Raw genomic sequence first — 23,439 nt, forward strand, 5'->3', positions numbered from 1 at the left:
TTTGCTTCAAGGAAGCTTCTGGTTTGTTGAATAAGATATATGCTCTCACTTGGCCTCAACTTGACTTTTTTCCACTCTTATCTTTGCAGATCCAGATACTGATGCTGCTACCATCCAGCAGGTCAGCGATTACGTCCTCTCCCTTCGCCTTCCCGCTGACACTGCCACAGTCCTCAGGAAAATGAATGAGATTCAGAGCCTGGCAGCTAAGCTGCAGTGCCCTGAGACATTCATTTCCCAAACGGCTGGGGATGTTGCTAAGGCCAGACAGCTTCAGCAGCAGGCAGAAGAAGCCAGGTAAAGAGGCCTTTAGTACTGTTGGATCGTGTAAGGAGAGTGATGGAACCTGTTTGTAGATATTATTCAGAAGAAAGGTCCTGCCCTATAGCTAGTACAAGATTCTTTGCCTTCTTGAGGCTTCCCGGGGACGTGTGCGCAAAACCTCAAGTTTTTAAACCAATTCAAATAAGACATTATATATGTGATGTGGTTTCATTTAGCACCCACTGAGATCTGTTGGTAGACGCATGCCAGCCACATTATTGAAGCATCATCCCACTCTATTGGTTGAATACAGGAACATTGCTCTCCTTTCTGGACAGACATTAACCTTGCATCCAATCCACCTACACTAGTGGCCAAAATTGTGGAAACCTGTTGGAAAAAGTGTATTTCCGAGCTTTGGTGGCTCTCATAACACCACTTTCTTTTAGAGTAATACCATAAAATTATATATCGGTGGAAAGATAGTTTAATGAAGAATGTAATGCAACAAAGTTTGTTCAATTTTCTATATTCTATCAAAGGTTATATAGTCAAATAACCAAAAAAAAAAGGGTGGTGTTATGAGCCATAAAACCTCAAAATTACACTTTCCCCAAAAGGTTTCCACAATTTTGGCAACCAGTGTACTTGGGTTTAGTGCTTGCTATAGCAGCATGGGGAGGAAGCTCCGAGTTTGTATTCTACACTTAATTGCTGCTGTTGTTACTATGTGCACAATTATTGTATTTGCACTGAATTATTTGTATAGGATTCCCCCCCCCCATAACTTTTCAATTACCATTTTTTTTGCCCTATAGGACGCACTTTTCCCCCTCCAAAAATGAAGGGGAAATCTGGGTGCGTCCTATGGGGCGAATGCAGGCTTTCGCTGAAGTTTGGAGAGCGAGAGGGGTCTGTGTGCACCAACCCCTCTCGCTCTCCAGGCTTCAGGAAGCTATCAGCAAGCCTGGGGAGCCCGCGCTTCGGGCAGACATTGGGCAGCCCCACAAGCTCAGGGGACAGTGGGGAGGTGCAGCGCCGCCATTCCGCTGTTCCCCGACCTGGTTTGGATTCCCCTACCTGGTTTTTTTTTGGGGGGGGGAAATAAAGGAATTTCCCCCCTTTATTTCCCCCCCCAAAAAACTAGGTGTGTCCTATGGGCCGGTGCGTCCTATGGGACAAAAAATACGGTACTTGGGTGGCGTCAGAGGCAGCTGAGTGAGGCACAGTGACTTGCTTCAGTGAAACTCATCCCCAGCCAGATCCAGTGAGGTAAAGGTGGTCAGGCCCCCACTTCCTCGTCCTTTTTGATATCTCTTGGCAGCAGGGAGGCTATGCTGAGAGTATCCCTGCAAGTGTGGAAGGTTAGCCTCTTGCAGAAACTTATCCTTGGAATGGAGATGGGAGCCAAGGATTTCCTGGATGACAGATCATATATTGTAGCTGCTGTACATTACGTTATTAGCTCTCACCATGCTAGCATAAAGTGATGGGATCTTTTACACAGACAACATTTTTCACTAGCACTCACTTCGGTAACCACCTAAGATTCTGAATTAAAGTTTGCTGGCTTATCTTGCTTGGATGCTGCTCAAGGTTTTGTCCCTGCTGCATATATATATATATATATATATACACACACACACACACACACACACACACACACACACACACACAAATACGTCCAAAGCACCACCAAGCATCATGGGATCTGTAGTTTACCTCTCACAGAGCTACACTTCCCAGCACTCTAAGCAAACTACAGTTCCCAGGATCCTTTGAGAGTAAAATGTGCTTTACATGTATGGTGTGGATGCTTTGTTTATAGATGCTTGTTGTAGTCCATCCTCTCTGCCACTTCCCACTTCTTACTGGCCCAGTCTGTCTATTTTTCATGTAGCAATATGTGATGGGAATTCAGAGGGGTTCTTTTTCATAAATATACATTTAACATTTTCCTAGGAATCGGGCCAATGCTATTGGGGCCAATGTGGAAGATGTGGTGGAGAATTTGAAGCAAGCAAACACAGCACTTCAGGAGGCCGAGGACACCATCAGTGGCTCTGGCTATTCCCTCCGGCTCATCCAAGACCGCCTTAATGAGGCGAGTGATACTTGAGTGTCTGGCTCTGAAGCCCCCAAATGAATGGCTTACTCTAAAGCAAGCCGGCAGGACTTGTGATCCTCCAGGCCCAAATACATCTTTATTGTTCTGTCGATGACTCATGTTAAAAAAAGAAGAAGTTCTGTGAAGGTGGAACACCTACACACTCCCCGACAGAAACAATAAAGCACATTACCTTTTTAAAGGCATAACATTATAAAGATTGATTTCAGACTCAGAGCATCATAACTTCCCTTCCCTTGCACAGTCCAGGTAATTTCAACTATTCTAACCCTAAACAGTTAACATAAAAATATTCAGTCCCATTTCAAGTCTGGATAAGCTAAGTGTCTTCATTATTTCCTGCGACATGGATTGCCAACTAGGAGGACATGGGCAGTTGTTGGCCGTCTTGCATTTTTTCATGCAAGAGAATATATTTTTGTACACACATATTTTTCCCGGTTCTGGGGAATGCTCTGTTTTTATTAGACAACAACAGCATCATGTGTGTGTGTGTGTGTGTGTGTGTGTGTGTGTGTGTGTGTGTGTGTACGTAATCAATATTGTGCAATCTCCACCACTGAGATTAGCAGGGCATGGGTGACTTCCTATGGCAAGCAGGAGGTTCTTGGGGGGGAGCAGGAGGCAGAAATCAGTAATGACTGGACGCGCTTCAGTTTTGTGTTCTGCCAGCCATTTTGTATTCTGCCACGTCCTAACAACCACCATTTTAGAACTAGCACCCATAGCAGTCTAAATATTTGAAGTGTGCCTGCTGGTCCAAAAAAGTTGGTGATTTCCATAGATTCTTGAGTAGAACAAAGTGTTTGCAATGAATATATTTTTTCAGGGACAAGAATTTTCATTGCTAAATGTTTCCTCTTTTGGGATGCTCAGATCCAGGCTGTCCTTAATCCAGCTGAGAAGCGTGTGCAGGACATCACTGGTCAGCTGGATGGTTTCACTGGGAGACTTGCCCAGCTACAGCTTAATGCAAAGCAGAACCTGTTGTTGGCTGCTGATGCTCAGCAAAAAGCAGGAGAAGCCAGTGAGCAAGCAAGGAGCACTCAGCAGGTATAGGAAATGGGAGCTTCCAGACACTACAATGTTTCTTCCCCCCTTCATTTTAAAGCTGTCACATTGTGATTCAAGGAAAGCATATCACTGTGTTTCCTGTAGTTGTTTGCATGCTCTGGGGTGCAATATTAGTCAAGCAGCCCTGGCCAATACCTTTTGGGAGCTGCTTTGAATTCTGCTCCCAGTTTGGTGGTTATTCATGACGCTGGCATGCTGCCTCACTATAATATAGTGTCTCTATCATACATACCTTCTCTCTTTTGCTTGTCCAGCTTTCCATGCCTGGTTCAATTATAGCCCTAAACAACAGACCACTGAGGAACTGATGGAATTCATAGAATTGGGTTGTTTAAAGAGCATTTTACATATCACATGCAGTTGTCAGCCTCAGCTCATCTTTTTTCATAATCCTTTGATCTAGTTATACAGGGGTATATTCGATGCACTTGTTCTATTAGTGCAAGGATTTGTGCTTGAGCAATGGAATTTCCCCCTTCCTCCTCTTTGCACCCTCTGCACCTTCCACAGATCTGCTCCAGAACATTGGGGGATATTGTAGTGGAGGTTGGGATATTGGAAATTCTATGGCATCCACATGATAGAGCCGTCAGATGTGTGACTTTAGCCTGTTCCCTCAATTTCTTCACAGAGATTTGAACAGGTGAGACAAAAATATGCAGAACTTAAGAGGAGGATGGGACAAGGATCAAACCTGGGAGAGCAAGGGGCTCGGATCCAAAATGCCCACAAGGAGGCCAGCACATTGTTCACAGAAGCCTTGAGTATGATGGCCAAAATGGGAGGTAAGGAGAGCATGACTTATAGCTGACCTCACAGTAATTTTCTCTGCCTTGCCTGACCACACAGGATTACAGATTTGTAAAGAACTAAAGGTTCTCTTTGGATTAATTTTATCTCTAGAATAAGTAGAATCCTACTAAAGTCAAAAGCAGTATTGAAGGTGTTTCATTTTGGGTACAAATCTGGAATGGGGAATCTTTGGCCCTTTGGATGTTGATGACATCCAACTTGCATTAGTCCTAGCTGGTGTGGCCAGTAATCGGGGTGATGGGAGTCTGCTAAAGACTATAAGGCCTTGTGAGCATGTTCTCCAAAATGGAGGCTGTGTGCATTTCTGGAGTAGCAAAATCTCTGCCAGTCCAGTTTCAGGGTTTTGTGGAAAGGTGAAATGAACGGTGACTGCAATAACCCCCGTGTATCTCCGCTCTTCCTTTTGATGCTATGTCCACTGAAGGGTGGGGTCGGGGTGTCATGTAAACACAGTGTCCTATAGAGCCACTCACAGGCTCACATCTTAACAACTGGTTGCCAAGCCAAGGGCCAGATTTTTTCGATGCTTCATTTGAACACTTCAGTTTGAAGCTTTCAAACCTAATGACTTTGCTCGACACGCTTTGGGAAGCAGCCAGTGTGTAGACTAAATGCCTTGGCCCCTGTAGCAGGTGGAGCAGGAGTAAGTGGCTGGCTCAGAGCCAGGGATGTTGCTGGAAAGGGGAGTCGGCGTTGCTTCCATTGATAAAGCTGTGCCTCTAATGAATGGCTTTCATTGAAGGTGCCTCTCTGTGCCAGAGACTTGGCAGCTGGCTGCTGCCAGGCAGTTACTCCTGCTCAGAATTTGCTAAATGCAGCAAGGAGTGTTGATATTACTAAATAGAGCAGCAGGCAATTTCCTATGCAGAACACGAAGAGCATATTTTACCAGTGTCTGCTGACGTCAATGCCAAAACTTGTTTGCCCCTAATCGGAAGGAACTGATTCAGGATGCTATGTGATAGAGCAGCAATTTTTTTAAAAAAAATGTGGTTCAGATGCTGCCACTGTTTTAGGCAGGCTCAGTGGGGGTGTTAAGGATAGGCAGAAAATGTGGTCTGCAAGGCTCAAGGTTGTAGACTCAAGCAAAAGTCAGCTGCTGAATTTGTCTACTAAAATAGATGTACTACTATCCAGAACTTGCAGGAATGCTTGCATCAAACTGTGGCGGCACTTAATTGATTTGTTGTGCTCAAGGTCCTTTTTCCATCCTTGGAACCTGTCTTCTGCTTTCTGCATGCATATGCCTTTCCTCCTCTTGGGACTGAAGCTTGTTCTTTGCATTAGGAAGTTTAAAAGTAATGCTGAATTTGTGCACAAAGAGCTGTGCATGCTTGGTAATGCAAGCAAGGGGGAGGGTAGGATCTCCAGAGATAAAGTGTGATCGTGAGAGATTAACACACACTCTGCAACAGGGGGCATATTATATAACAGCTTAGTTTCACTCTGATCAGATGAATGAGAAACCCATGGCTGCTGCTGAGCAACAGCCTACACATACATATATAATGTTAAAGAACTGGAGATGAAACAAAAACCTTTATTTTCCATGCATGTACCTGATTTCTTTTTCAACCCACAGCTATAGAAACAGAGCTTCAAGATAGCAACAGTGCATTTCTCCTTGAATCAGCCAAGCTGGCAGGCCTGGAAAAAAAGGTGGAAGCCATTCGCGATCATATCAGTCGTCGAGTTGAATATTACGCCACATGCACGGACTAGCACAGCCCTTCCTGTCTCCTTTCAGATGCCTTTTCCCCTCTTTACAAATAAAACAACTTTATCAGGAGGAGAAGCTAGCTGTGAACCAAAAGAGCCCTAGCTTTTAAAGAAGTCAGTGGGTTAATTTATTTGCCTTTCAAGGTCTTTTTTATACTTTAGAATTACTGTTTTGAATTAAAACTTGCAGATGGTTCCTTTTTATGTAGAGAGTGTGCTTATTTTGCACTACAGAAACAAGGGGGACTGAAGCTGGGTTTGGATTAGGGAAGAAACACAGTCATGAATAGTGATTGTGAGCAGCAATAATAATGACACTGCTGTATCTTGGACATTATATTACAAGAACATCTTGTCTTATTAGCCACCACCTGCTTTATTGACAGCATAACACTCTGCAGACGGCAGGAAGAAAATCTGCCCTTGGAGTTCAGGTGAGCGCTCTCCAGAATGAGTTAACAGACCGCTTCCTTTGCCATCAATAACCAACAAGCACTTAAAAACCAATCAGCTTTATTAAGCATGGTACATATTGTAGAATCACTGGCTTGGAAGCAGAACTTGGCTTCATCAAGAGAATAGGAATGCTATGTCCCCTCTGCATCAATTGGAAGGTGTACAAGGAATATGGAAGTTTTTGCCCACCTACAGCTGGAGGACATCTCGTTGGCTACCACAGCTGTAATGAAAGCTACACAAGCAAGCCAGCATAGAATGCATTCAGACTTGATCACCTTTTCCACATGGGCTCAGCACAAAAGAACTACTCCTGGCAAGTGTTCTGTTATTCCACTGGACAGCTACAGGCTATAGATACAAAGCAAACATGCCCCCTACTTCCCACCCCCGCATAAAATATAGCTGTTTGCAAGGATGTAGATAAGTACACTGAAATGGCTAGCAAAAACCTGCCTTCCTTTCATAGAAATGTTTTCTTGTTGGTATTAATGATCCCTCTAACATTTCAAGTCAATTGCATCACAGAAATCCTCAGGCGCAGTGCTTCCCCCCCACTAGAAAAATAGGTGCCAGTACTCACCATGAAGTTGTTACAGTAAGTACCATATTTTTTAACAACAAATAAGAGGTGCCAGTACTGGAGTACCCCCTGAAAAAACACTGCTCAGGCCTATGAATGTGTAGCACTTAAATGAACGGCCACAGGCAACTGAGAACTCACTTCGGCCTGGCAGAGCTCAGACCAGGCTCCTCTTCTCTCTCCTTGCACAATTGATGTTTGATTTTGTGGCTTTGAAGAGATGAATCCAACAGCCCTTCTGAAAAGAGATGAAATATAGTTTCCCATAGTTGTAACATAGTTCCCCAAAATTCAGAATTGCTACAGTTGTTTATCTTGTGGTTGGTGTTTTTAAAAGCTCTGCCCACTGAAACAGGGTGCTGAAATGGAGGATAGTGGTTCAGCAAAAACTACACAGTAATACCAGTGATAAAACTAAGTGTTTGTCCCCAAGAACCAAAACCGCTGCTGGATCTCAAACTGCTTTGGCAGAGATTATATACTTATTAAACATTAAGGATCTCTCGGAAGGTGGCACACTGGCCATAATCCAATATAGAGTTAAGCATGCTTTAAGGTGTGGGGATCTTTTTGATCCCAAAGGGCACATTCCTCATGGGGAACCTCTGGGAGCTTCATGTAAGCAGTGCATGGGGCAGGCACCTTCATTCATTAGAAGTCAGTAGTTTCTCTACACCCATCTCTCTAACCACCATCCAGGCACATGCACATTTAAGCCAACTTCTCTAGCTAAACAAAGACACTTTTCACCTAAGCATTAAGCAAGAACAGGAGAGAATGGAACTGCAACTGGGTCATCAAGGTTTCACCACTAGAAAGGGCCCTGCAATACGTCTGGATCTAGACACACTTACCCGGTAAATGTATGAGAAAGACTCAAATGGCTGATTTTCCAATCACATCACCAAACAAACTCCAGTTTGCCCAGTGCCAAAATAGGAGTGGTTACTGGCTTTCACTGGAACAAGGACTTCTGAGTTGAAATGACTGAGATTTGGAAGAGAACATTGAAAACAAAACAAGAGTGAATTATATGTGTGGAAGACAGCAGCAGCATTGTTTAAAAATACTTACATATGAATCAGCTCATCTATAGGTCAGCAGGTTTATGGCTCAAGGATCTATTCACCAATAAAGTGTGCAAGAAGTAAACTACTGCTTTCCCCCCTGCATGATTTTGAAACTCACATCAGCATAAAATCCTTACAGCAGATTAAATGGTTAAGAATCAAGCTGACAGTCAGTTGGGGTAATAGTCTACTGCTTAACTTGCAACAATTTGGGAATCCTATCAGACACATTTCATACAAAACTGAGGTTCCGTAGAGTGTAATAACACACTGACATCCAAATTACAGATGTATCCAGCCTGTACAAGGGAGTTTTGATGAGTGTTGCAGTTCAGATGAAGTTACACACCCATATGCTTCACTGCATACACATAAGTCACAGGTGCAGAAGCCTACCTCTGCTAATTAACTTCCCTTGCTAGATTTGGATATTTTTGGGTTGTATCCAATGTTAATCATACTTAGAGTAGACCTACTTAAATTAATAGACAAGGCTAATTTAGGTCAACTCATTTCAGTAGGTCTACTTCAAGGAAAACTTAGTTGGATAAAAACCTTTGCCTTAACATTTCAAAAATAAGTGGATTAAAAAAAGCCTAATTTGAAAAAGGAAGTACTTATAAGGCTGGGTTTGCATGCAAGACCATAAAGTACATTTGAACATCTCATGCACTGCTTGTTCTATGTGGGAGTGTTGTTAATCTGGAATAAAATATGGATAAATTTAATGTGAACATTCCTGTCATTATAGGCTTTATATCCACCTTATAGAGTAACCTGAGAACAAACTAATTTAAGCTTCTTAAAGCTGTCATACTTTTAGGAGTTACTGTGAATCTGATGGGTTTTCATGATTTGATGACACGATCGCAGCACTCTACTTTTTAAAGCCATCAGTGCATTCTGGTTTTGTCAACGCATAGCAAAGGGAATCATTTCCAGCATGGTCTCCTAACAAAAGTGAATATTTTTGTGGGGTTCTGTGTGTGAAAGCAAATTACTTCAAGCCTGATATTACACCCTCAGGAAATTTTCAAGGCAAGGGAAATTGCCTTTTCATATTTTCCTTTGAATCAGAATCCGTGAGTTTTGCAATAAATCTCAAGATACGCCAAAGAAGATAAAGCAAAAATGGTTAGAGGTACAATTGTTGCTCTGTGGGAGCACATGCCAGCATCTCATTTGGGACCTGGTGGAAAAAATGCAATGGACAAAGCAAGTCTCCCTCCTTCTGTATCCAGCTGTCCTGAACTGGTTTGGCAATCACAACCCATCAACAGCATAATGAAAAGGTTCACACAATGTATCAGGGAAGGCCGAAATGGTTGAGCACATTTAGCACAGAGGTATAATGCATACTGAATGCACACTGGGTGTTCAAAACCTGACCTCACCCCCCTAATACCCTACTGGGCAGAATTACCCACAATGTGCAGCTTTGGACTTTATTAAAGTTCTCAAAAATTCTCTCCAAGGTTCACATGGATTAGGCAAATGTTGCCACCAGCAAAGCTGGCCATTAGAAAGAATAGGGGGGAAAGTGTTGCAATGGTCTTTCTGTGACACTTCTTTTTGTACAGTTGGCTTTAATATAGTGTTCATTTTTATATTTGCATTGTGTGTTGCATTGGGTGGCCTTGTAGTGCAAGAGCTAAGCCTTTGAAAAATGAATAAAAGAAGCATCTCTCTCAAACAGCTTGCCACAGTAGATATAAGAGTGGAGGAAAGCTCTACATTCTCACACCCCCCTTTTTTTGGCTTAACATTTTCCCTCCCATTGGAAACAATGGAGGGCAGGAAGTGGAGGGAGAGATGTAGTCACATTCAGGAGCATAACTAAATTATTCCCCAAATAGAGGATGCATCAGAGAACTAAAGCAGTTCAGGAGCCTTTGGGTCCAAGCCCCTTCCTGGCATGTCCTTTGTGGCCATGCTGAGATTGGAGCTCTGGTGTTTGGAGGAGCCAGTCGTGAAAAAAGGGAGGATCTAACATGAGATCTCCTTCTCCTGTGTTTGAGGTCTCCAACACTGAATAAGTTAGACCTGATCTATTCCATGACCCCTGGCATGCCCTCCCATGAACCATAAGATTGCGCCCTCACTGACAATTAGGGCCTCCTGTTCAACAATTCCATGTGGTGGAATGGACACTTACTGGGGTTTGGCACCTCTTTTGAGGAGCACTGACTCTGAGCAAAAAGCCGTCTTCACTTTCTCATGTGTTCCACATGCTGTGTTGCAGCTAAATGAAGGTCCGTTTGGAGAGCTCTGGTGGTCTTCTGTGGCTGTGCTGGAAGTGACAGGGAGGGGTGTGGTAGCCGGGTGATCCAAACACTTGCTGTCTGCCATCTTGCTTTGCTGATTAGAAAGCTCCAAAGTGTTCTGGCATGATAGCACAGGCACCAGCATCTTGGCCTCTCGATTTGGTTCTTCGTGGCTGGCGACTGATGGAGTATTGGGTCTTGATGCATTTTGCACTTCTATGAGCGGGAGACTGCTTTTGGTTTTGGTATCTGGGTGGTGGCAGTTCATATGGAGCTTCTTCATGTGGTGTACGACAGCTGCAGCATTGAAGGCTTGCTAGCAAAGAAGAAGATAACAAGTTTTGTAAGAGTGCCTACCGGACTACTGAACATTAAGTCTGTTCAGATGCTACTTTGCTCTTGGAATTCTTTCTGGAGTGACATTGGAAGCCGAATCAGGTTCCTGCTCTCCCCGCCCCATTCCCTCAAGTACAGGCAGAAGTAACAGGAAAACCAGGAGATCCCATGTTTATTTGAATATGGCAGCTTTGCCAACCCAGTGCCCTCCAGATTTCTGGGCTACAATTGCCATCAGCTCCAGCCAACAGAGTGTGGATATGGGGTCTGCCTCTCATGTTCATTGTAAAAGTGCTCAAAGGTTTGTAATGATTAAATGTTTTATCAACTGTGTTAAATAGAACAAATAAACAAAAGGCAAAGGTCACAAACCACTTTGCACAAGGGCAATGCAATCCTATGCAGACATGCTCAGAAGTGAAAAGTGCATTTTGGATACCAATCTAAAATTGGTATATAGAGCAGATGCCATAAAGGCCTAACACAGGGGAAAGTTAAACTCCTAAAATGAATGTCAGTCCTTTATTTCTCTGGTATGACAATTCTGCTATTAATGAGGGACATTGTACAACATGGCAGGGCCAAATCCATATTAAGTCTTCTGGTATGCCAATACTAATGCTTAGGGGAGTTCCAGGAGGAGTGTCTTAGCTGGGAAATCTTTCTTTGGGGTATTTATTCATTGCTAGACACTGAACTGAATGTCCTTGGGTATCGTAATATGCTTGGATAGCAGCACCAAGCAACTTACCTTCCACTTGCTCTTAGCAAAATTTTTCTGGATCTGTGCACTGACAGATGGATATATGTCACGGTGGAGAGCTGTGTTTCCATTAATCCTGCAGACAGAGGGAGAGGAATAACAGGCAGAAAGGCAGATGGTGTTTGTGAGGCATTTTGCATTCTTGCAACAGTTAGCTAATGCCTTTGTATGTTCAATCAGTAGTAATTAAACCCAAAAGGGAAAAGGCAATAGAGCACAATATAAACAAATTCTTCAGTGTTTGAGCATGGTCAGAGGAGGATGTCCCCTCCCCCTCCCTGGCTGTCCTTGTTGGTTTCTGCTCTCTTTCACTGTGCAGCGAAGTGCTTGTCACGAGACAGGTGTTTACATTCCACAGTCAGTTGCTGTTGGGTTTTCCCACGGGAAAGGGAGACTGGATGTGACGTACACTGGTTTCCTGTTTTTCACTGTTGTTCAGCAGTTCTCTCCGTGCTTTAGAGGAGAGAGGATGCTTTCTCTGCTCCGGCAGAGGCAAGATGTTTTTCTGTAACCTACCAGCTTTGAAATGTAAATAAAGCAATATAGAGTATGTGCACGTACTCCTCATCATTCTGCTGTGCACGGGACACTGCCATCAACAATAGTCCTCACAGTGAACAGCCATGCCAAATGGTAGATCTAATTCTAGGTGACCCACCTTTTCATACCAAATGGGCCACAAGAGTACTTTGACATGGAACCCATGGGCCTTGTTGCACCAGGGGATGGGGGAGCGAGGCCAAAATTTGACATGCCCTCATCCCAGTCCTTGAATTGCCTTCCTGAAGGTGGCTAAGTGAGGCACTGGGCTTTGGGAAGGAGGCATGAAGCTCAGGCACAGTCCAAGAGCCCTCCTACCTCCTTCCCAAAGCTGGAAAACCACTAACTAGGCTTTGGGAAGAAGGACTCTATGACCCTGCCAGAGCCCTCATACCTTCTTCCCAAAGCCCAGGATCCCCCTTACCAGGCTTTGGGAAGGCAGCATGAGGGCTGGGCTGGGGGCATCAAATGTTGCTGAGGGCCACCCAAAAAAGGCCCTGAGGGCCACAAGTGACCCTTGAGTCACGCACTGGACTACCCTGATCTAACTTATAGGAACTAGAGCAGAGAATGACTGGGGCTGCTTCAGTGAAACGGTACAATTTGTGGATCTTCTGAACTATAGAATCATAAAACCATATAATTCTTTTTCAGTTTTTGACAAACTCAGGGAGGTGCAACCACCGTACCTTATTTTGTGTGAACATGCCCCTCTCAAAGGATTTGGTTTGAGCAGGAAGCCACTCAAATGATCATTATATTCCCTTGAATTATTGTTTCATTTGTTTTTTCATGCTTTTATATTCCTGTTTTATTAGTTTTAGGTTGCATTCTTGTGTAAATTATATTGGCCATTTTAAACGTTGTATACTGCTTAGAGGTTTTTGAAATATTAAGCTGTTTGTAAATGTTTTTAAACAAACAAAACTGCTCTTTATATTGTTCGGTACACAGGGCTGATGGAGTAATTCTTAGCTTTTTGAAGGGTCTACTTGCTTTAATGGTCATCCTGGGGAGAACTTAGAACACACCACAAGCCTGTCTGCCCCTGTGAGGCTCAGCTCAATTGCTCCCTTGCTTGAGAAGGCTCACCATAACAACCTCAACAATCTACACTAAAAGCTAACACCAGTTTTATACTATTTTAATTGCCAGAATCCTCAGAACTGAAGTTTAGTAAGGCGGTAAGAATCCTCTCCAGTTCTCACTTTACAGCACATACTGTACTACAAGTCCCAAGGTACAGCATGTACATTCTTAAAGAAAAACAATTCCCTATCCATATTTTCCCACCTGCAGGTTCCGGCAAACTGAGATCTCATAGAAGGTAATTTTGTCTTATGAGCCATGACCGCTATGATTTCTCTACGATATGGAGTTGCATGTTTTTATTCTACTAGCAGCACTCGTCTTACCAGGGGTGCCTGAGGGCCTTCTCACAGGTAAACCTCTCATTTGGATCCTTCTCCAGTAAGTGACAGATGAAATCCTTGGCTGTTTGGAAGGAATGAGGAGAGGCAGGGTTCAGCACGAAGGCAGGAAAGCAAAACAATGCACCACAGAGCTCATCGTTTCAGGGTTCACCACATGTTTCATGGTTCATTTGGTTTGTAACCAAATACATGGCCTGTGTTAGATGGAATGCTAACTTAGTTGACAAATTCCTTACACGTGTAAAATATTTTATGTGAATGTCTATGAAGCTCCCTTATAACCAGTGCTTTTTTAAAAAAATAAATGTTTAGGGGTACTCTCATTTTGACTCAAGAAAATCACCATTTTATAGTTCAAATCAGGAAAAATAAATACAGTAAATGGACAAAAGTAGAAAGATTCACAGAATCTTTAGGGGTATGCGTCCCCCTGAGTCCCCCCTGAAAAATAGCACTGCTTATATTGATCAAACCACAGTACAATGCTGGTTTGTTTCGGTTGTCAGAACCTTTCCAGGATGTTTCTGAGCCCTGTTTCCGGAGGTCCTTCTAACTGGAGATGGCAGGGGTTGAATGTGGGACATTCGACTTACGAAACACTGAACTATGATCCTTCCACTAAATTACAGGTTATAGCAGCCAAAATGCATATATTCTTGGGGAACTATTCTATAGGCAGGCCTCCTAAGGAACTGTTGAACTCCATATCCTGGAATTGTGACCAGCTGTATCCTGAGGAAATATTTTTATTAAAGTCTTCTTCCTAGCCTATTATTTTTGAATTTGATTAATATAGGAGTGTATTTGATCTGGTGTGCCAGATCAAAAACTGGCCACTTCTCCAATGTGGCATCATATACTAATGTCAGGTGGATTGGAGCCAACCAGAAGACGACAGGCTTTGCATTTGGTACTGAATTTAAAAAGCATCAAGTGCATACCCCATTGCAAAGGAACAATTGGAAGTGCAACCTAAACCATGTGCTCCCAATTGTTCCTCAGCAGGTGGTCTTGATTTTGATGTTTGGCTACAAGCCAAGTCCTGCTCCTTGACTCCCAGAGGGGCTTGCATTCAGCAACAAATTTAGATGGCATCAAATGCAAGTTCTGTTGCACAGGTGTTCTCCCAATAATTTATCTGCTCTGCACCTGTTGTCACATGCTGCCAAGTGAGTGACAAGTGGAGGGGGCTGTCCAAAAATGGCTGCACAGGCCAAGCTGGCTAGCCTGGAGAGCCTAAATTTGCCCATGAGCTAGATGTTCCCATCCCTGATCTAGTACAAGAGCCCTGAAAATGTTGAACTACAATTCTCATCCCCACCCCAACTATTGGCCATGTTGGCTGATAGGAGTTGGAATTTAACATCTGGAGGGCAACAGGTTCATCCCAGAATATCATAGGCTAAACTCTTGGCCAGCTGAAGTCAATGAAACTTTGAGACCGAAATGTCTCTGCAAAATTGCCCGGTATTTCATTAAGTATCTCTATGTTTCCTGGCCACAGTAACACTGAAAACCCATTGGTAAACAGGTCAGAGAATGAAAAAGGATCATCTCATTTATCCAATAATATTTGGAATTCTCAGTCTGAATTTTAGAAAATAGATCAGTTTCACCTAATAAATGTAGCAGAACATTAGTAGCAGCTGATGCATTCCAAACTGTGTTAGATTTTAGAAATGGAGATTTACCCACTTTACTAAGAGATAAGAAAACTCCAGGGTCTACAGGATTAGATTCCAGGACAGCAAAGTGTGTGTGTGTGTGTGTGTGTGTGTGTGTGTGTGTAATTTGTTTTAAGCTGTTTTTAATGCTGTATTTTACATTGCTGTAACCTATCCTGGGACCTTCTGCTGAAGGTTTATAGAAGAAGAGTTTGGATTTGATATCCCGCCTTATCACTACCCGAAGGAGTCTCAAAGCGGCTAACATTCTCCTTTCCCTTCCTCCCCCACAACAAACACTCTGTGAGGTGAGTGGGGTTGAGAGACTTCAGAGAAGTGTGATTAGCCCAAGGTCACCCAGCAGCTGCATGTGGAGGAGCGGAGACGCGAACCTGGTTCCCCAGATTACGAGACTACCGCTCTTAACCACTACACCACACTGGCTCTCAATATAAATATAAAATCTTATAAAATATAAATCTTATAAAAGTCAAACAATAACTACAAGAGATTTACAGAATCCTTATAGCATACAAATTTTTGTTTATATTATGAAATATACGAGTATCAGTCATAAGCAGATTCCTAAGGGTGGAATGTACCTGATTCAGAGATATCATCCCAAAATGGAGACTCAAATTCATAGTATCCTTCTCTGATCTTCTCAAACAGTTTGGACTCTGTCTCTTCATAGAAAGGAGGGTATCCACATAGGCTAAAGGGGATTGGAAAAAAGGAGGAAGGCCACCTGGATTAGATGCTGCTACTGTACACATGACTGACCTTTAATGTCTATTCAAGGAGGGATGGGTGATGAAGAAGAAGAACAGAGGCCTGTGCTGGCAACACAAAAGCTTCATTTTGTGAACTGATTGTCAGGAGCCCTTACCTGTGGCCCCTTTATAGCAGGTGTGTTTTCACTGGAGGAGGAGGGGGGGGGGCTCCGGAGAAGAGTCAAAGTCAGATTTTTATGAAAAAATATAAACAATCATTTAAAAGATTAGAAGGGAACATACATTGTCATGTGGCACCAGTGGGAGCTTTCCTTCCATTTCGTATGGCAGGCATGCCTCCAGCCATGGACGAAGAGCATAGCAATTATGGTTAGGGGTTTAACCTTCTTCTTCTTTGTTTGTGGAAGGTGGTTGCCTGCTCTTTTTTGTCTGTGCTTTATTTATTTAGGGTATGAGGTGTTATTGTGGAGTTCTGAGCATTGCCCATTTTTCTTCTGTGAAATTTATATTTTGTGGTGCACATCACCATTTCTTTGGGCCCTCCTGGACCCAAAAGGTTGGGAACCCCTGGTTTACAGCATTTTAGCTTGTAAGCTTCTCAGCCAAGGTCTTTTGGAGATCAAGCACAGTCACGGTGGAAGAGAGCAGTGGAAAAGTAAAGGCAGAACAGGAGAATTCCAGGCCAGGGCTTTTTCAGTGATGGCTCCGACCTGGTGGAATGCTGTGTCCCACGAGGCTTGGAACCTGCAGGACTTGATCTCCTTCTGCAAGGCCTGTAAGACAGAGCTATTCCACCTGGCCTTCAGTTTGAATTAGCCTGATCCTCTATTCCCCTTTCCCTTTCCTCTTCTATGAAGAAAGCCTTTCTGGGACCCCACATTTAAATTCTTTCCTTGTCTCCTTGCTGGCCCTAGTAGGACCAACTTGGCCAGTTAGCCCTGGTGATCATTTGATGTTTACTGACTGGGGTTCCCCCTCCCCAAAAAATGACCCCTGAATTTTTGAATTTTTTTATATTGATGCTGTATTTTATATTGTATTTTATGCTATTTTATGCTGTTTTAAAGTCGTATTTTAATCAATGTTTTATATTTGCTGTTAGCAGCCCTGAGCCCGGTTTTAAAACCGGGAAGGGTGGGGTATGAATAAAAAAAATATTTATTTATTTCCTCAGTTTTAAAAGAGACCAATATCCAATGATGATGGTGCCATTTTATTGTTTTAGTGTTTTAAATTATAAAACTGCCTTGAATGCATTGAATGCACACAGTAAGAAAGAAAGCAGATTTTTAAAAACCCATAATAAGGATGGAAAACCTGTATTTATAATGTTGGCTTGTAAATGTTGGTTTGTAATGTTGGCTGTATATCTGTTTATGGTGAGTATTAGAGCACACTAGGCTACTGAACAGAGTATTTTAAAATGGGAAGTTGGTTGATTCTTCTTTTCATTCAGGTCATCAATGAATCACAGATGTTTGCTTATGCTTTTTTTCTCTGTCTCTGTCAGCCAAGCATGCAGGCAAGAAAACATCTTGTGGGCTAAAAACTGTGGTGGACATTTGCAAACTTACTATTGGGGAATGACACTTACAGGATGTAGGTAATGACTCCGATGGACCAGCAATCCACAGCTTTGCTATATGGCTTTTGTTCTAGCACCTCTGGAGCTTCAGAAAATGAAAAGGAAAGCCGGGTTAGCAATAAAATGAGCAATTTGAAAGCAAACATTCCTCTAATCAGCACAAAAATCCCTTTCAATGATGCAGAGTAGAATGGAAAAATCCAACACCTGAAGCAGGTGATGATGGAAGTTGGAAAGTCTGAGGAGGAAATTATAGTCCATCTGTAACACACCTTAAATTATGTGTAGAATATAGGGCAGCCTTGAATCCCCTGAAATTACATTTGGCTCAGGAGTGAGACAGTAACTTTAAGCAGTGTATCACCAAGCTGCCTATGGAATAAGGCTGCAGTTCTATGCATGTTAAGTCTAAACAAAATTCCGCTGAAATCAATAATCCTCTTCATTCATGAACTAAACTTGTGGAGCTGGGTTACCTATGCTCAGTGTCTAGGCACTGAGTATGTCTGAAAGAGAGTCTTCAAGACTTTTACTCTTTTGTGGGTGGGATTCACTGATATACTGACAAATTTAAGACTGTAATTGGAGCTCCTGTGCAGTTCCATTTCTTTCTTTCTTTCTTTCTTTCTTTCTTTCTTTCTTTCTTTCTTTCTTTCTCTCTCTCTCTCTCTCTCTCTTTCTTTTCTTTTTTCTTTTCTTTTCTTTTCTTTTCTTTTGACTTTTTACAGTAAGAAAAGCAACAGGATAATTCAGTGAAAAGTATGGGCCCGGTCTTATTCAACATCTTTATCAACGACTTGGATGATGGACTCAAGGGCATCCTGATCAAATTTGCAGATGACACCAAACTAGGAGGGGTGGCTAACACCCCAGAGGACAGGATCACACTTAAAAATGACCTTGACAGATTAGAGAACTGGGCCAAAACAAACAAGATGAATTTTAACAGGGAGAAATGTAAAGTATTGCACTTGGGCAAAAAAAATGAGAGGCACAAATACAAGATGGGTGACACCTGGCTTGAGAGCAGTACATGTGAAAAGAATCTAGGAGTCTTGGTTGACCACAAACTTGACGTGAGCCAACAGTGTGACGCGGCAGCTAAAAAAGCCAATGCAATTCTGGGCTGCATCAATAGGAGTATAGCATCTAGATCAAGGGAAGTAATAGTGCCACTGTATTCTGCTCTGGTCAGACCTCACCTGGAGTACTGTGTCCAGTTCTGGGCACCACAGTTCAAGAAGGACACTGACAAACTGGAACGTGTCCAGAGGAGGGCAACCAAAATGGTCAAAGGCCTGGAAACGATGCCTTATGAGGAACGGCTAAGGGAGCTGGGCATGTTTAGCCTGGAGAAGAGGAGGTTAAGGGGTGATATGATAGCCATGTTCAAATAGATAAAAGGATGTCACATAGAGGAGGGAGAAAGGTTGTTTTCTGCTGCTCCAGAGAAGCAGACACGGAGCAATGGTTCCAAACTACAAGAAAGAAGATTCCACCTAAACATTAGGAAGAACTTCCTGACAGTAAGAGCTGTTCGACAGTGGAATTTGCTGCCAAGGAGTGTGATGGAGTCTCCTTCTTTGGAGGTCTTTAAGCAGAGGCTTGACAACGATATGTCAGGAGTGCTCTGATGGTGTTTCCTGCTTGGCAGGGGGTTGGACTCAATGGCCCTTGTGGTCTCTTCCAACTCTATGATTCTATGATTCTATGGAATGAAATTCCATTGATGCAACATTAAATAACCTCTCTACCAGCAAACCAGAATTAGTGTCCAACAAGCAGCTGATGTTGTAGAACCATCCACAAACTTTGTGCAAACAGATCAGGATGAATGTTCAATAAACAGAATGTTCAATTTCGAAGCGACTCTAGTATATAAAACTGTAGAAAAGAAGACGCAATGTGACTGATCTTCCAAAGGGTTCCCAATCACATGGAGAATGCCCTCGAGGCTTCAAACATGTTGTTATATGTATGAGGCTGTGGGGGCCAGACACGTGGGATCACTCTATGCATTCAGATAACATACACACAGGAGCAATGGGTTGGAAATCAAGATGTTGCGTATGCATCAATACATTCTAATTTCAAGATTCAGTCAGCAACCTGCAGGTTGAGATAGCAATTTTCTTTTTAAATAACTGTCACACACAAAGGAGAAGGAAGTAATATAAAAGTGGTTAGGCACTCAATATCATATTTATGTTCACTACACTCAAATAGATAAATTTGCTGGCAGGAAGTGAATATATGTTGTCATGCATGATGACTTCAGTGATAGAGAGCAAGCATACTTGCTTACCGACATATCCTGGAGTGCCACACGCTGTCGACATGATGCCATTCTGCTCCATTTTAGACAAACCAAAGTCTGTGATCATGATTTTGGAGTCCTCCTCGGGAGTTAGGTAGAGCAGATTTTCAGGCTAGGGATAAAGGTTGAGAGTATAAAGTAAAGTAAGATGTCTAAAGAAAGGGTTTCTTCAGTGGTTGCTCCCAAGTTCTGGAACTCCCTGTTTATGGAAACCTGTCTAATCTCTGCTTATCTTCTGCTGGCAAAGACATTATTATTCACAAAGACATTTAGCCTTGTTAGATGACAGTATGCCAAATGACTGTAAATATGCAATTTGGGGCTTGGGACTGTTTTTTTATTTTAAAAAAAACACCCCTACCCGCTTTTGTGTTTTGTGTTTTAATTTGTTAGCTGCCTTGAGCATCATTTGGTGATGTTGAAGCAAAAATACTGTAGTAAGGATTATATATGAATGACATTGCCAGTCAATGTAGATAAAGAGTATCTCAAGGAGTTTACCTTCAGATCTCGGTGGACTATCCCATTCTCATGAAGATAATGCACAGCTCCCAGGACTTGCTGAATTACAATGCTTGCATCCTTTTCAGTGTAAACACCTCGTTCTAAAATACGGTCAAATAATTCTCCTCCAGACACACTGTGGAGGAAGATAATTAGAAGAATAATAAAACTGCTTTTACTGAACTGCATGCACATTCGTTCTGATCACGTATTCAGGATGTTCCGTTTAAATTCTACTTTCAAGTTCAGCACACCATGCCACTGAATAGCTTGGAAGCCAAATCAGTGGGGTAGCAAAAGAGTTTTGGACCTGACTGGTGCTTCTTCAGGAAAATTCAGAGAAGCAAGATTCAACGTTCAGATGTGCTGCATAAGAAAAAGAGAAGCAACATATCTAAATGGTGAACATTTGGTCACATCCACACTGTATTTTTAAAGCACATCTCCACAAAGAACAGACTGTAATGGTGCTGGGAATTGTAGCTCTGTGAGGGTAAACTACAGTCCCCATGATTCTTTGGGGGGGGGGGACATGCCTAAAATGTATTGAGTCACTACATATCTATTTCTACTATGCAATTGCTTTTGCTTCCGCTTCCTTCTCAGAGTTCCCATTTTTGTTGCATTTTTCACTGATAAGCCTATGATGAATAAACTTGAAAATGCAGCTAGATAATGGAAGTTCTGCCACCCATTTCCTGGGTTTGTAAATAAAAACCCTGTCAGTAGTAATCAAAACCGGATGTACTAACATACTGAACCTAGACCATGCATTTTTCTGCCATGTTTTCTTTGAAGAACAAGGATCAGTTTTCATTTAATCCTTTCAGCGCTTGAAATCCCCCGTCCCCAACCCTTTCCTCTGTAGTTTTGCTGGAAGCTGCACAGACTGGCTGGTGCAGTCCAGTCATACAGGCAGATTATAAGAAAATAGTAACAACAACAACAACAACAACAACAACAACAACAACAACAACAACTAACTTTGCTCACAAATCTCTTTCGAGTCTTCTGTGAAGCAATCTGATTTACTAGTACTTAATTGTCACAAAGTACCTTCATTAGAAGAATCAACCTTTAATCCAGAAAGGCTTTCGGAACCTGATTGCTGACACACTAACCTAATTTCTTTTTTTAATGGTCACAGTATGAAATCAAATCAGAAATCTCTCTCTTAATCCCTCAGGGTTGCATCCAAGCAAATCATTCCATTCGCACAAGGACTTCTGCTTGCACAACAAAAGTTGTTCTCCCTCTATTCTCCCCATGCCCCACAAAATCTACTCCAGAACAAATTTGGGGGAACTGCAGGGGAAGGAGTGGGAGGGAAAATTCCATTGCGTGGACAGGCGGAGTCCCCAGATCCCGAGTGGTCCCCCCGTCATGTGGAATAACGACTCTAGACAACGTGCTATGGGATTAAATTGGCCACAACTTTATTAAATTTCAAATGTGGGTAGACCTTGGCTCAGGCATTGGGCGTTCTCCCTCCCTAGTCCCCAGCCGGGGACCTAGGGAGCATCAGGGTTATCCAGTGTGTGTGGGGGGGATGGGCCGGCTCTGGAGAACATATGTTCAAGCAGAGATAGCCGCCCCCGTTACGCCGCTGCAGGGGAGAGCAATGACGACCTTTCGGCGTACGGCCAAAGCCTCCCTTCAAAAACCCTGGTATCGCCGCCGCAAAGAGGAAGATGGACTAAAGGATTCCGCCCAAGGCCTGATACCGCCAAAATTGTGACGTTTTGCTACGGGAAAGGCGAAACCTGCCAATGCAGGGAAATTCCTTTCCGGCCCTTTAACAGCGACCTTATCGTAGCAGCGCCCGCATACCTGTGGAGACAGGTTAACCTGCAAAACCTATGAAGAAAAGTTAACCTGCAAAAGAAGACATTAACTGAGGGTGGGTAGGGTGGGAGAAGCTCTGGAGCCAAGTGAGGATTAACAATTAAGATCCACCCTCTATTGTGTGGGCAGGTAATCCCTCCCCTTACCTGGCCTGGTTTCCCTGGCAACACTTCCCCCAGGTGGGATTGGACAACTCGCTGGGGTAGGCGGGGACCTCCAGGTATCCCACCTGAGGGAAGGCAAAGCCTATGCTGATGGGGCCACTCCAGATCCAGGGCTGTACGCGTCCACGCAAAAGGCGCCCCCCGTTTTAAGTGGGGAGCGGTCATTGTGCAAATGGAAGTACTTTTGTTAATGGGATGACTTCGTTGGCTACAATCCTTAGTTGCCTTTTTAAAAAAATGGGGGTGAGGTAGAGTCTGAAGATTTTCTTTAGAATTCAACTGCCCACTATGGATGGGTCACTTGTATTGAAGAAGACACTCCCCACAACCCATTGACCAAAACACTTCAAGTGGAATAAAGGTGAAAAGTGGCCTGCACATGGATTTTAATGTCACTGGTATCAATCTCTTTAAAGCTGAATAGTTTTTAAAAAGTGCTCTTCTCCCTTCTGTTCCAGATCCCTCCCTCAATCCCACCTACAATTTTCTTTTTCCTGCTCTAAATATCTCCTTATCAAGCTGTTATTAATGGAGGGGGAAGAAGTGGACTTATGGGTGGGTTTATGAAAATGAGGCTCACAATTGTACCATCTGCAATTCTGGGATATTGTGTGGATTTCATCGCAAATATGTGTATGATGGACCTCATTCATGTTGTCACTTCATAGCCAGAAGCTACTGAAGCAGTGTGCAATAAGAGAAAATACAAGACTCAAAATAGAAAAACCGTAAAACCATTTCTACAGTTGCCCAACTAATATTCCATAAATTGACTGTCAGACTTCAGAGAAAGCCTTAAACAAAATGTGGTAAGATGCAGCTCTTATAGCACAACAACTCACTGACATTTCTCTACTTACAGCTGCATGACCAGATAATAGTGGGTCGTACTCTCATAAATGTCCTCCAGAGTCACTATGTTGTCATGCTTTATTCTGCAACCAAAGATAGAAATGTTTCACAACATAGCAAGTGTCAGAAAATGTCAAACTAAAAGCAATTCCTCTCTTGTGCAACACTTATTCCATTCAGAATGAAGCACCATTACTTCAATGTACTTATTTCAATCTACACAGGAAAGTGGGAAGCATCCTTTTTTTCTAAGCACTGTGAGTCTCTTCTGTTCAAGGAACAACAACAAAAAATTGTTTGAAATTCTAAGAGCAAGAGAAATTTTCTTCCC

General features: G+C 42.8%; 2 protein-coding genes across 4 annotated transcripts in view; one reads left to right on the plus strand and one right to left on the minus strand.

Annotated features, from left to right (window-relative positions):
* Positions 1–6,202, plus strand: part of LAMB3 (laminin subunit beta 3) — a 56,935-nt gene extending 50,733 nt beyond the window's left edge. The window contains exons 19-23 of the mRNA XM_081864888.1: positions 90–297; positions 2,227–2,368; positions 3,269–3,445; positions 4,098–4,251; positions 5,862–6,202. Of these exons, the coding sequence (XP_081721014.1) occupies positions 90–297; positions 2,227–2,368; positions 3,269–3,445; positions 4,098–4,251; positions 5,862–6,001 (821 nt within the window). The 3' untranslated portion in view covers positions 6,002–6,202. The remainder of the gene's footprint in view (positions 1–89; positions 298–2,226; positions 2,369–3,268; positions 3,446–4,097; positions 4,252–5,861) is intronic.
* Positions 6,203–6,494: 292 nt separating this feature from the next.
* The window catches only part of CAMK1G (calcium/calmodulin dependent protein kinase IG), a 35,975-nt gene continuing 19,030 nt past the window's right edge, over positions 6,495–23,439 (minus strand). For all 3 annotated transcript variants that reach the window (XM_081864990.1, XM_081864988.1, XM_081864989.1), the window contains exons 4-13: positions 23,117–23,191; positions 20,245–20,383; positions 19,732–19,855; positions 17,436–17,511; positions 15,710–15,822; positions 13,426–13,504; positions 11,459–11,546; positions 10,263–10,687; positions 7,892–8,024; positions 6,495–7,275 (exon numbers count right to left, since the gene is read on the minus strand). In XM_081864990.1, the coding sequence (XP_081721116.1) occupies positions 7,934–8,024; positions 10,263–10,687; positions 11,459–11,546; positions 13,426–13,504; positions 15,710–15,822; positions 17,436–17,511; positions 19,732–19,855; positions 20,245–20,383; positions 23,117–23,191 (1,210 nt within the window). In that variant the 3' untranslated portion in view covers positions 6,495–7,275; positions 7,892–7,933. The remainder of the gene's footprint in view (positions 7,276–7,891; positions 8,025–10,262; positions 10,688–11,458; positions 11,547–13,425; positions 13,505–15,709; positions 15,823–17,435; positions 17,512–19,731; positions 19,856–20,244; positions 20,384–23,116; positions 23,192–23,439) is intronic.

This window comes from Podarcis erhardii, assembly GCF_964252035.2.
Source record: "Podarcis erhardii genome assembly, chromosome: 6".
NCBI classification, from domain to species: domain Eukaryota; kingdom Metazoa; phylum Chordata; class Lepidosauria; order Squamata; family Lacertidae; genus Podarcis; species Podarcis erhardii.